Source organism: Trachurus trachurus (genome assembly GCF_905171665.1).
Source record: "Trachurus trachurus genome assembly, chromosome: 12".
In the NCBI taxonomy this organism is placed as follows: Eukaryota; Metazoa; Chordata; class Actinopteri; order Carangiformes; family Carangidae; genus Trachurus; species Trachurus trachurus.
This window is the reverse complement of record NC_139908.1, coordinates 10,424,525-10,439,050: the sequence shown is the minus strand read 5'-3', so window position 1 is coordinate 10,439,050 and position 14,526 is coordinate 10,424,525. Positions and strand designations below refer to the sequence as shown.

The 14,526-nt window shown below is 42.3% G+C and overlaps 1 protein-coding gene across 1 annotated transcript in view; it reads right to left on the bottom strand.

The window, feature by feature from the left end:
* The window catches only part of LOC310994380 (synaptic vesicle glycoprotein 2C-like), a gene marked incomplete at both ends in the record, with an annotated part of 36,533 nt that extends 26,199 nt beyond the window's left edge, over window positions 1-10,334 (bottom strand). The window contains one exon of the mRNA XM_083983045.1: window positions 9,728-10,334. Coding sequence (XP_083839171.1) covers window positions 9,728-10,334 — 607 coding nt within the window. The remainder of the gene's footprint in view (window positions 1-9,727) is intronic.
* Between the last annotated feature and the right edge of the window lie 4,192 nt (window positions 10,335-14,526).

Below are 14,526 nucleotides of genomic sequence, written 5' to 3'. Positions count from 1 at the left end.
GTCCGGGCATTCGTCACTTGCTGCGGCTTGTGCGCAGGAAGTCGGGGGTCATTTCTCTTCCTGTCCCCGGGAACATGCAGCATAAAGAAAGAGAGGGGGGGGGTGATGGTGGAGGAGAAGGAGAAGGCTGGAGGAGGTGGGGGTTTGTCAGGCCAGTAAATAATCCACTTTACTCTCTACGTGCTAATAAAAATGCTAATGCATGTGGTAGAGGAGGAGGAAGGAGGAAGGAGGAAGGAGGAAGGAGGGGGGAGATGTGATTGTTTGACGAAGCAGCGGCCAGATGAGGAGAGGAAGCCTTCTCCCTTTTCTTCTCTTCTTTTCTTTTTTTTTGTCTTCCTCCCTCGCTCTGTTTGAGGTGATGGGACAGATACACTGAAAGTAGAGGAGTCTTATCAAGCTGCGCAGACATGATGCTGAGAGCTGGTGATTCATTACAGGTGACAGCCACTGGGTCTATCTACACACCGCTGCTGCAGAGGAGGAGGCTCTCCTATAGGCAGCGGGACGTAGAGAGAGAGAGAGTCACGCTGCCACCAACAACAACACGGCCGCCGTTGTTTCTGCTGCTGCTAGCTTACAAAATATCAAAGCGAATATCAAAACTGCTGCATTCTGCACAAACTGCGTGCAGATGACATCTTTTGATTGGTGTAGCTACACACCAAACAATGAGAGTGAACGCGTGTACCGGAGGATAGATGCTTATCCGGGAGCATCAGCTCATTTGTTTTATGGCTCCCCTCACACTGGGTTTGTATCTGTAATAAAGGGGGAGGGTGGTGTTGGGGGGGCATTTGAGACGCAGTATGAATCTTTCAGGGACTGGATTTATGGTTTTCCGCAGAGTTCAGACTCAGGTCAGGTGTTATAACCTTCACTTGCCTGGTTTTAATGCAAATTAGCAAAGGGTCAGTTTTCAAACAACTGGATATCTGGAGTCCAACAAGGTTTTAAATCTGCTATCAACCTCAAAGTGAGTATATGGTATCAGTCTGTGTGGTTTTAATTATAAGATAATGACATAAAGAAGTATTAAAAGTCCTTCATTATGAGACATTGCACTAGAATAAGGTCTGTCTCATTATATATAGTGAATCAGCATATTGTCACATAAAAATGAGGAAAAGACGAACGCTACATCGGTCAAGCCAGAACATCGTGCATTGCAACCCGTGTAGTAAAAAAATGCTGCAGGGTGGAGGAAGTCATCCCGCTAACGGACTCGCTGCTAACGTTAACTGAGAGCTAATGTGATTTTCCTCAGGCATCTTGACCGTACTCGCCCTCTTTTGCCAGAGAAGCAGAATTTAAACGAGAAAAATTGATGAAAAAGTGAAAACTGACACAAAAACAAAGTGGAGATTGCTGTGTAGGCACAAATTCAAAACACACATTATACTTTAATGATGTGTAAACAACACTGCACGTATTGTAAGATGACAGTGTTTTATGCCACAAGAAGATACGAGTATTAAGTAAGATATGAGTATTATTAGGTAGCTCATTAATTCTAATATCAAATAGGCCAATTACATGTCAGCAATTAAATGCATTATGCCTCTACACATGGTCAAGACAAATTTTCTGTTTTCTGTAGCTACAAACCAGGCATCAAAATGTGTAAGAAATGTGATTTAAGTGACTTTGAGCATGGTGTTGTTGTTAGTGCTGCAGATCTACAGGGATTTTCACACATAACCATCAGCAGAGTTTACAGCAGATGGTCTGAGAAAGAGAAAATACCCAGTGAGCAGCAGCAACAGTAGCAGCTCTCTCGGGTGAAAATGCCTTGTTGACGGCATAAATCAGAGGAGAATCCATCCTGCTCTGTATCAGTGGTTCAGGTGGTGATGATGTTTGCACACTTCACACCACAGCCGACCACAGACATGCCTCCCGTCGACTGTTGTTGGCTACTTTCAGCAGAATAAAGGCACAATGTCGCAAAGCTCAAATCATCTCACACCGGTTTCTGGAGTTCACCGGACTCGAACGGCCTCCACAGTCTGCAGATCTCAGTCCAACCGAGCTTTGACCTTTAGGATGTGGTGGAATAAGACATTCACTTTCACCAACAAATCTGCAACAACTTGTGTCAATATGAACCAAAACTTTTGAGAAATGTTTCCATCAAGTTGTTGAATCTATGCTACGGAGAAGAACTAAGACATTTCTGAACAAACCTATAGACTCTCAATCTCAATATAGATAGAGATACAGTGGCATGCAACAGTTTGGGCACCCCTGGTCAAAATGTCTGTTAACAGTTAAACAAGTGGAATATGATATGATCTCCAAATAAAGGCATACATTTCAACATGAAACACTGGGAAACCCTGGAGACTTGAGCTCTCAGATAATTTTGACCAAGGTATCAGAAAGGTTATTTACTATTTACACGCTGTGATAGTCTCCAAAGGGGGGGCTACATAGGTACTAACTATGCAAGGGGCCCTTTTCCTTTTCTTGTAATTTTTAAAATGCAAAAGATGAAATTAAAAAATATATATATATTGTTTAAAATGTAAAGAGAATGTGTCATCTGTAACATTATGCCTTTAGAGATCATTTCATCTTTCACTTGCTTAACTAGTGTTCACATTAACAGAAATGTAGACCCAAACTTTTGCATGACACTGTATATCATTTGAATGAATCCGGTCTTTACATGTGTATAAGATGAAGCAGGAACTCTGCGGTTCGATGCTTTAACACAGTCAGTCTCAGTAAAGTTGAGCTGAACTGTGAAGAAGCAAATCTTGCTCTTGAAGCAGACGCTCCCTGCAGACGGCGTCTACGCTCTCGCTCCGTAACGGTACACTGTGCAGCCTCCCTCCGCATCTACAGGGATTATTTCAACTAACGCTTAAGTTGTCTCCAGAAGTAATTAGCTCTTATGTGCATGTGTAATTCTCTCTTGACAACTTTTTTTTTTTTTACTTACTTCTTCTTGTCCTCAGTGGGAACATTCAGGACATTAAGTGAGAGCTTCAGGATTTCAACAGATGAGGAGGGGATTCCCTGAGGAGGTGTGCGTGATTGACAGGTGGGTGTCAGCAGGGAACGTGGAGGAGGATGACGATGCAGAGAGGGAAGAAGAGCAGACCCCCGGAAACAAAAGCTGCTCCCCTCCCTCGGTTATTAATTACATTACATCAACACCTGCTGATTTGTTTTTTCGCAACGGTGCCGTTCGCTCAAAACACTCAGCACTTCTGTCTCACTTGAGTTTGTTTAACTGTGCACGAGTGAGCAAACACTGAACGGGCAACTTCAGACCAAGGAGCTGAGCTGCAAGTCAGCTGATCCACACACACACACACACACACACACACACGCACAGTCATGAACCAGAGTGTGTGTGTGTGTACAGACAAAAGGTGGAACAGAAGATCTGATCCTCTTCATCCCCTTTTTTAAAAAAGAATTCATAAAGCTGACCTTGGGAAGACGCTGCAGAGACACAAGAGGATTTGCAGGAAATACTTTGTAGCAAATGGAAAACTCATAAGCATCATTCAGGCTGGAATCATGTCTACTGTTGTGTGTAATGTGCACGTTGGGCCGGTTTATTAATATGTTTATAGTTTATGAGCTGAAACCAACCTGTGAAGTCAAAGGAAAACGACTGCTCACTATCGAAGAGGCTGAAACAATGAGTCGTTCACTGTGGTTAGAAATTTCATGTCTGACTGCAGAACGAGATACAACTGTAGAGTGACACGATGCTTATTTATCAGTGGTTTACAACTGTGCATTAGCTGGTTCACACTATAAATTATGAATATGCAGGTATAAAACACTGGATAACAACTTAAAGGGATAGTTCAACATTTTGGCAAATTGGCCCATTGCCATCCCTATAGTCATAGAAGTAGGTTCGTTACCTTTATTTGTCGGTGCAAGCTATTTTTAGAACGGCGGAGCAGAGCCGCGAGCTGCTCAGAGCTACGCTACGGAGGCTAATGGGATTTCTTGGTTTCCCTCATCAAACTCATCAAATACACAATCCAACAACTCCAAAACGCTCTGGTGGACAAGTTGTGACCTGCACATTCACCACGCTATGAGATAATAACAGAACGTTACAAGACTGCTTGCTGAAAAACTGCCTCTGACGGGAATAATGTACACGTTGTAACATCTATATAACGTTATCTACCGCTCTATTGATGACTTTCTCGCCGGCTTCGTTGCAAACAAATGCACATCGCCAGGATGAGGGTTAGCAAAACAGCGGAAAAGCGACCAGACTTATATAGTTCTTCTTTAATATAAACTGATCTGTTCATTTTAAAAACATTTATTTACTGAAATGTGGTGATATCTGTACATATAGCCTCCAAGCCAGTGCTGCTCTTGTGACCAGTACAAACATGAAGCTGCACTTTACATTAGACAAACTAATGTGGCAGCCACAGTTGTTAGATTTCACCTATGTCACCTCATCGTTAACAGTTAACCTTGTCATCATTGGCTGGTCAAATTATATTATATCAAATGATCATCTTCATATTCTAAGTTGGTTTTGATCAGACAGTTGGTGACCTTTTACTTTCATAAACATGTCACCTAGTCTTTGTGCACCGTTCACATAAACTCTGGCCTGTCATTCAGTGAGCTGATTGTTCCCCTTTTTTTTTTTTTTTTTTTTTACAGCCATTTATTATTTATCAGATACAAACATCAGTAACTGGAAGCTGGCAGCTGTACCCTAAAGAGTAAAACACCACCACCATCTATTAATGAGCTGCTGTACGGCTCATTTTACCAGTTAAGAATGGTAATAACTCATTAGTGAGATTAATGAGTATAGAGCATTAACTTCATCTTGCCAAAAAGTGAGCCTGCAATGAAAACTGTGCCATAGTTTCTTGATTAACAACCACATCTGTAATCTAATCATGAACTATTTATAAATCCTTTATGAGTCTGGTTTACAGCAAAGATTTTTGGAATTAAAAGGAAAAAAATAAAAATGTTCAAAAGTCTTTTCTCATTGTTCAACACCTTCCAAAGCTCTGACGTCCAGGTTCGAGCACTGATGTCGCCTTCACACATGAATCCTGCTCCCAAGTTCACGCACCCACTCGAATCAATACTGCACACTATAGGAAAAACGCAACGACTCAATTGTAGGGGTTTCTTTTTTACAGTGAAGCTGCATTGAATTGCGACCTCTTCGGCTGGACGGTTGAATAGGTGAATAGATCCCGCGGTGGTGCTTTTGTTGTGGATGAAGAAAGCGAGAGCGAATGAAGAGATCCTCGCCAACGTTGTTGTCCCCTGGATTGTTTAATTAACTAAGCTCAGGGCTGCAGCAGCAGAGCCTATTCATCACCGCATTGTGTTGATTTACTCGGGCTGTCGATAGTGTTTGCGATCGCACGCGGAAAGTAACCACAACACTCAGGCATCAGTTACACAAAGCCTCCACCCCACCGCTCCTACACTGGCCCTAATGCAGTTGTACTCTACTCATCTTACCAAACAACCACCAAATGTAATGCAGTAAAACGCTTGCAGATAAACAAATTAAAATCTAGATTTGTTAAAAGAGAAAAGGGAAGGAAGCGGAGGAGTGGGGGGCATTGATAGGAAGTGAGTGAAACCGGCGCTCTCCCTCTCTTTCTCCGGGGAGCTACGTGAGCCAGTGTACCATGGCTAAACTGCAGTGAAGCACAATGCTGCAGAGATTAACTCCAGCTCCATATCTACAGATCGACTGTGTGGCTACGAGACGAAGAGAGAGAGAGAGAGAGAGAGAGAGAGAGAGAGAGAGAGAGTGTAAGAGAGGGATTACAGCGGGAGGTAACAGGGAGGACAGGGAGGAAACATCCCGTATCTGGATGACATCTCACCCTTTTATATTATGTCAAAGAGAAATGCTGTGCAGGGAGTCACAGGCTTATGAATGGAGATTTGTGCCTCATGTATTGTATCTGCAACAAACTAGAGCTTAATTAACCAGATTGGTTGTTATTCAGTTTGTTTAATTCATGCTTGATTAAAATGCAGCTTAAAAAAAAGGTGATTAGTCACAATTAGGAGAGAATTTTGTGATTATAAAGACAGCAGTGGATGCTGGTGGTTATTAGATACACAGATTCTCACTTTTACTTCAAAAGATAAAGATTTTTCTGTACTATGCCATAGTCTAAATCAATGGTTCTCAAAGTGGGGGCCGTGGACCCCCAGGGGTCCTTCAGAGGGTTCGAGGGGGTCCCCAACTTTTTTTTTTAAATTTTACCAATTTTTCTTTTTTACAGAACTAATACATTTGATTCCAGAAATTTCTTGAATTTTTTCCAAAAATTCACGACATTGGCAGTAATTTGAACGTATATTCAGTCTTGGAACAAATATTTGTGTATTTCTGGTGTTTGCTTCAAAATTTTGTCCAATGGGGATCCGTGGTCTGATTTGTGTCAATTTAGGGGTCCTTGATGTAAAAAAGTTTGAGAACCACTGGTCTAAAGGATTCATGTGGATGTAGTTGTAGATCATTGCTGATGCTTTATGCTGTAAAATCTCCAGTGTTTCTTCGAACATTTGCTTCAAACTCTTCAAAGAGTTCGTCAGATGCTCTAACAACATCGGAAATAGACATGAAAGTTGTATTCAGTGAGGTTTTTTTTTTTGGCAACTTTTCAAAGTTAACATTTATCTGACAGACGGTGATAGATGAGAGAGGAGTAGGAAGTGTTTTCTCTCTTCTTCCATAATTCACCAAAGCGTACTGTTTCCACTTCTTTGGTGTGTAAACAAAAGCCCTCAGTGAGTAGAGGAAGAAAGCCGAAAGTTTCTTCCAGACTTGTACTGTAGGTAAAAGCTGTTACTGTACTGTATGTACCTTGCAGTATGATGTCCACATGTGAGTATTATAGTGATAGTTATAGTAAGCGAACTATCATGGTCCAGTTGCCTGAACCTAACTACAGATGTGAATCCCAGTCTGTACAGTAAACCTCCTCATCCACTTCCCATGTGGCTCCACGGCCGTTAATAAATGCAGCGCTGCGTTCATCAATGTAACTAGAGAAACCAGTTAAATAGTATTTGACTGCAATCTCTGGGAGACAGGGTCACATAAACATTTATCAACACCATAAACACAATCTGACAACTCTTCATTTGAACTAGTTTAAAGTTCAACTCTGAAGCATCTGAGCATCTTTAATGACTTCAACTTCACTTTTTTGACTCTGTTAAGTTTCCTTATGAATATGAATCCAAATAATTAATGAGCCTCTTTCTTGTCTCCACTACATCAGTATACTGTGTCTTCTTGTGTATGTTGTTGTTGTTGAAGAAGAAACCTCATCTACCAGTCCGTTGCTGTTTAATTGAATTGCTTGTGTTTCTGTGCTCATGTAATGCACTTCAGTTATTTGCAATAAGGGATAATGAACAAGTCATGCACTCACTGAAATGATGCTAATAAACTCGAAACATTACAGATCTCCAGATTGAGCTGTGGCCATTTGACTGATCTCTGTCTTACTTCCTGTTTTGTCTCTTCTTCAAGTCCACTTTTAAGAGTGGACGGCGCTGACCTTCATGGAGAAACGGTGGTAAAACACCAATCAGCTCTATTGTGTGAGGTTTATTCTTCTACAGTGCATTCACAAGTGAGCACAAAAAACGCACATCTTTTATTTATGCAGTGTGTGAGTGAGTTGGTAAAATGACTCATTCTTTTCTATTCTCTCGCTCCTGAGCTCCCTCTGAGAGATGAGTCAGAATAATCTGAGTGAATAAAAAAATAACCAACCTGCACTTTCAGACAAATAAAAAGGTTTTTGCATTCACTTCCTGCTTCTGAAACCACACATCATCACATTCAGACTTTAACACCGATGCTCTGCAGCTGGTTTTGTTATCAGAGGATAAAATAAATCCAAACACAACGACACAAATGACGACACGTTAAGAGCAGCAGACGACGGCACAACTTTTCCCCCTCGTGTGGGAAGAGAGACGCACCGAGCTCGACGCTAAACCTCCTACTCATGCATCCCAATACCTGGTGCCATGACAACCTGTGTGCAGCAGCTCCGAAAGCAATGAGATTATACTGTAGCGCTGAAAGTGTCACACCCACACACACACATACACACACACACACTCCAGGGCCGCTGCTCTCCATGCATGCACTGTGGAAAAATAACACGGGTCATTAGCAGGTTGTAAGCGGGTGGGACACTAATTCCATTAACACCCAAATATCAACAACCAGTCTGTGCTGTGTGTCACATGTTTTTTTTTTTTTTTTTTTTACTTTTTCATCTATCTGCATCAGTCAGAATCCATTTTCTGTGCCCACGTTGTCGTTGTTTCAGCTGAATTTGTGTTTCCGCTGCATCTCTAGTCTCCACAGTCAGGATTCCTCACTGTCACTTCTACATTAGATATTCAGGATCTCCACCGTGTGACAGTCACACACACACACTTCTTGGCAGTGAATCCCAAACTTGAGATAGTTTGCATGCAGACTCACGACGACATGTCTGGCGAAGTGGAGTGCCTCCAGCTTCCACTCAGTGAATCAATATATAAACTCTTAACCTGCCTCCTTCTTCCATCGCGTCCCCTGAACACAATCACTGCTGGGTTTTTTTTTTCTCCATCACGTTCACGTTGCGGCTTGTCACTTTCGACTGGAGTGATCCAATTAAGTCGAGTGTTTTGCCTGTAAATGTGAAGCTCGCTCGCTCAGCTGATGCAGCGCCGCATTTCTATAACGTTGTCAGAGTCACAATGAACGGTTTACAAGAAAGAAAAGAAAAGGTGTCGACATCGATCCAATGATGGTCTTTTTAAATCACCGTGGTCTTCAGCTACGTTTCCCTCAATGCAATCTGACCACACACAATTAGGTTGTTTTATACTGCTGCTAATTTAGCCGCAAGCAGCAAAGATGATTGACAGACAGACAGACAGACTACAGAGGGCTGGTGAGTTCCACCATGAACTTTGACCTGTGGAGCCCAGCAAGTATAATGTTTTTTTATAAAGGCTGTTAAAGGGATAGTTCAACATTTTGGCAAATTAGCCCATTGGCATAATCCCTATAGTTTTAGGAGTAGGTTCGTTACCTTTAATTGTCGGTGCAAGCTATTTTTAGAAAGGCGGAGCAGAGCTCCGAGCTGCTCAGAGCTACGCTACAGAGGCTCATGAGATTTCTTGGTTTCCCTCATCAAACTCATCAAATACACAATCCAACAACTCCAAAACGCTCTGGTGGACAAGTTGTGACCTGCACATTCACCACGCTATGAGATAATAACACAACGTTACCAGACAGAGTTGTTTTCGAGGTAAATTCATGCAAAACTGCTGATGCACGTTCCCGTTGGGGGCAGTTTTTTGGCAAGCAGTCTCTGCATTTGCCTCAAAAACAACTCTGTCGGCGTCTCGTAAAGTTCTGTTATTATCTCATAGCGTGGTGAATGTGCAGGTCACAATTTGTCCACCAGAGCGTTTTGGAGTTGTTGGATTGTGTATTTGACGAGTTTGATGAGGACAACCAAGAAATCCCATGAGCCTCCGTAGCGTAGCTCTGAGCAGCTCACGGCTCTGCTCCGCTGTTCTAAAAACATCTTACACCGTCAATTAAAGATAACGAACCTACTGCTAAGACTATAGGGATTATGGCAATGGGCCAATTTGTCAAAATGTTGAACTATCCCTTTAATAACAGTATTGTACAGTATATGCTTACCTAGCCATCCGGCACCAGAGTTGGGGACGCACATGTCCGTCTCGGCGCTGGGCAGGACAAAGCCCACCACGAACACCTCCACGCCGTCCGACATGAGCGCCAGCCCGAGCACGAAGAACAGCTGCCACTGGAACCTCCCGTGGCCGCACTCCTGCATGATGAGCTCGTACTGCTGCGCCAGCTCCTCCTCCTCGGCCTGCCTCTCGTTCTCCAGCTCCTTGCGGCTCTTGGCGCTGTCGGACACCGGCTGGCCCAGCGCCACCTGACCGTCCCGCAGCTTCCCGTCGTTGCAGGCGGGCACGCCTTGGTACTCGCCCTCGTAGATCTCGTCTTCGTCGTCGTGGCCTTCCGTGGCGTCGCTGGAGGCTCCCTCATCGTCGTTGGCGGCGTTGTCGGCGTAGTGGCCGTCCTGCTGGTTGTAGGCGTTGTAGTTGTTCTCCTCTTCGTCCTCGTTCTGGAATCGGTTGTAGCTGCGCTGAGAGGAGTATTCATCTGAGGCACGATCAACGGCTTTGCTTATGTTTTTGGCAGCGTGCCTCTTGGCTTCTTTAGCGATGTCCTTGGCACCTTTGACCAAGGAAGTCCTGTTGTTGTGCGTTTCATCCATCTTGGCGGGTGGGGATAGCTGGCACTTACTTCAACTCTGTGGGAGCTTTCACCAGGTCTTCCACGTGCAACAAGTGTGCGTGCGTTACCTGTTTCTTCTCTCCTCCTGGTCTTCTATCCCCAGAGACAGAGCAGGACTCAAGGCAGTTTATCAGTGCAGAAGAGCCACTCAGCTGCCAGGACACTAATGATTAAGTAATGATGTCTGATTCCATTGGACGGGGGGAGAAGCCAGACAGTCTTGAAATGGAGACAGTTGATGTCAGAGATCTTCAGCGCCGTCTCAGAGCTCAGCAGAAGAGACCATCAGCCTGTTGGGGACAGAAAGAGAGAGAGAGAAAGAAAGAAAAAAAAGCACATTTAGCTTGATTAAAAGCTGTCTGTCACAAACACTTCACTGCAGCGTTTCTTGGCACGCTGAAAGGAACTTCAAAAAGAACATGTCAGCTCGGAGAGAGAGCCAAACTTCCCCCGTGAAGACGATACAAAGTGCCGTCTACAAGTGAAGATAAGTGAAGTGCATCAATGAGCGGGCAACGACAAAAGAAAACGATTCAATTAGAACAAAGTGTGCAATGTCATTGAGTTTTTTTTACACTCTGAAAATTATCTGATGATTCAAGTCTTTGATATTTTCACCTCCTACAAGAATGCGTGCATTATAGGGTGACTGCTTTATATCTTTTACTACCAATATCTTCAGAAACCATTGAGCAGATGCAAATAGATCTGTGGACAAAATATTACAGACACCTACTGACATTATTCAAAGTGCTCAGACTTGCATAAATAATTGATAGGCTGCCTACCACATACTGTATTTTGCACAGTATAACATAGCATTTCCAAACATCAAATAACTCTATTGATCCATTAGCATCACTGTGTATAAAACACACATACAACAACAAAGACCGAGCAACAACCATCTGCTCACAAGTCAAGTGGAGAGTGTTCATCCACCCAAACTAGCAGTGAGTGAGGCTATAAAAAGGAATAATCATGACTGAACTAAAATATCCAGTTAAATAAAACAGTATCAGTACCAGAAAGCCTCTTTTATCTTGACTGTGCTGTAAATAACCTGCAGGAGCCTTGTGGAGAATTAATGAAAAGTGGATCCAGCATCAATTCTACAGAGAGAAACTTTTAACTAAGCCCATTAATAATCCAGCGTGAATGAAACGAGGAACAAAACAAAACAAACAAAAGTGACTGATGGTAAAAAAGGAAAAGTAACTATGTGGAGTAATGGTGATATAAGTCTATGAGCTGTCAGTCAGGATTGTAAACTAACAGAATTTCTATTAATTACAACTGATGCCCTTGAAGTGTTTCTGGAGCACGTCCAGTGCTGTGGCACGAGGCCACTCACCAGAGTCAGCAGCTTCACTGACGACCGCTCAGGGCCCCAAACGTCTCTGCATAGTGCAGCAGTCAGACAAAAGTCATAAACTGCATTATTACACCTCTACCAACTCCACCAACCTGAACAATCACACTACATACTATGGGTCAATAATGGATGGTGCTCAAAACGTCTCGAAACCACCAATCTAACATCTGAGGAACAGCCGGTGGTGCTCGAAACGTCACGTAGCTTTAATAAATTATTGCATTGGAGCTCTTTTGGTGTTGCGGACCTTTCTTTACCTTCTAATCGTGTTACCGTAACAACTTTATTCAGGATGGAGGACCTTTGTTGTCATCGTTACAGAGATAAGTATCCAGTTAAGTCATATTTTAACAATGATAACCATTGGTTTGAAATGCAATAGGTATAGCATTCTCTGTCAAGATTTTATTTATTCACTCCCTCTTTACACAGATTGTGTGGCTCTTTTTACTACATTACCCAGCATCCACATTTGCTCCTGTCATAGCTACCACAGCTACTAAAGGTTGTCTAGGTCTAAGACATAGCTATGGGTTGTAATAAGCCGCTTTCAACTTGTGGTGTAATTTTTTTTAAAGTCCTGGTCTGACACAAAGATATTTTAAATTCAGTGCACATTTGTGTCAAGTCAAATAGAACTGAATTAAGTTGGATTAAATAAATATTACTCATACCCGTCATCATTTATTCATTATTATTACGCATTCAGACAAAAAAAAAAAAACGACATTCTTGGAAATGTGGCTGGCCTGTGTTTTCTGTCAGAGCTTATTCATCTCTGGTTCATGTTTCCCGGGGCCCAGACGACATGTCAGCCCGTATGACTGACTCCCCTTAGGGGCTCTGTGGATTGTGACACCGGCGTGGCCTCTCAGAGAAGCTGTCAACACATCAGGCCAACCCGAGCCGTCTGTCTGCCACGCTGCAGCCGGCAGTCACCAGGCCCACAGACCGCCGCGGGAGCTACAACACGGACCCACACATTACACTCCACAGCCTCCTCAGCACGCCACCGTCGCTGACAGGGCAATTACAAACTGCACAAATACAAAGATACCGCACACGCACAAAACATGTGGAGCAGCGTTTCCTCAACGTTTGACAAGAAAAAGTTGATTTAATACATTTGATAAAGTCAAATTCTCAATAATCTATGATAATAATTAGTTTACCAGGCTTAAAATTTGATGTTCCAGCAACAATGCTCTGTAAATAGATTTTAAACCTTCATAAACCTTTGATCTTCTATTTAAATTTTGCTTGCATTTTATTTTTATAAAAATTTTATTCTAATTAAATAGGCCTATCATAATTTACTTTCAAACAACGTCCGTGTGAAATATGTGAATCATTTTTTAAATTAAATTCTCCTTTATATTTAAATATCTAGAAGATTAATTTTCCATTTCAATGGGATTCACCTAAATAAATGAAGGTTAAATTAAACAAAAATGCTGCATACATCATACCCACATACAGCCAACTACCACTTCCTGCACAGTTTCAATTAGCCAGCGCAGAAAAACGTCTATAAACCGTCCTTGAACTCCCAGCATTCACTCATTATGTCTTGAAGTCAGTCATGCAAGGTGATACACAACCGAGCCTTTAAGTCATGTGACAAACAGTAACCGTGTTTGCCTACGAGCAAATGAAAAGACAGAATCCATCTTCTCTACATTAGTCTTGATATGCTAACATGCTCCATTTGTATCTGCAGTCCCTGAAGTGGAGAGCACACACCGAGGCGTCGAGACTGGGTTAGTGCCCAAATAGAGCGTGGCAGGTTGATGTATGGTGTTTCTGCTCACCTTTGCTCTGCGGGATTAGATAAAACATGAGTTGGGATCTGTCATTTCGAAACGCCAGAGCCCCGGGGCCTTTCGCAGCGACATAAAGCAGCAGCCCAAGAGATTTTGGTGCAATGCAGCAATGAAACGAAAGTAGGAAATGTGTTCTAACTAACTTCGTGCACGGACACGAGGATGAGACATTAACTCCCTCCGGACACGGATGCGTCCAAACACCAGGATGACCGGGGAAAATCTCGCCATCCTGTGGCTTCAGATCAATAACTCCATGCTACAACATGCTCCACAGTAAAACATGAGCAGTATTGAAAGGAAAGGGGAGCAGTTTTAAAAATCAGTATTTATTGAACTGGGAGCTTTTTAATGTGTTGATCTTGATCTCACTTACATTATTCATCAACTGTTAAAAACCACAAAGAAAGAGTTTAATTTTGTCAAAATGACTGTTTTCCTTTTGTCTTTTTATATTTGTGCATTAAGACAATTAGTTTAGCTTAGCTTATCTTAGCTTAGCTTAGTTTAGCTTAGCAAGAAAGAGTCGACTCAGCACCCTTTAATTTACAGTTTTTCATAAAGATTACACATGCTTTTCATGCTTTGAATTTTTTGGGGAAAAGCCAGAATTTTTCTCCACCAAACCCTTTTCAATTGACTGTTATTTCTGGACTATTTCTACGCAATCAATCATTATTTCTTGCTACATTTCTCGACATTACTATGAAATTGATCATTATTTCTAGGCTATTTCTAGACATTATGATGCAATTACTTGTAATTTCTTGGTTATTTCTTGACATTATCACATAATTAGCGGGCGGTAAATTAAAGGCTTACCAAAAGCTTTTGCATTATAAAAAAGAAAATCACCATGGACTCTTTAACATTTCCCTTTGATTCTTGCTTTTATGTTGAGCTTTTTTTTAAATTCTCTTTTACAGTGGTGGTGGGGGGCTGCAGCCAATGGCAGCTAACACTGGGTGAGGGCG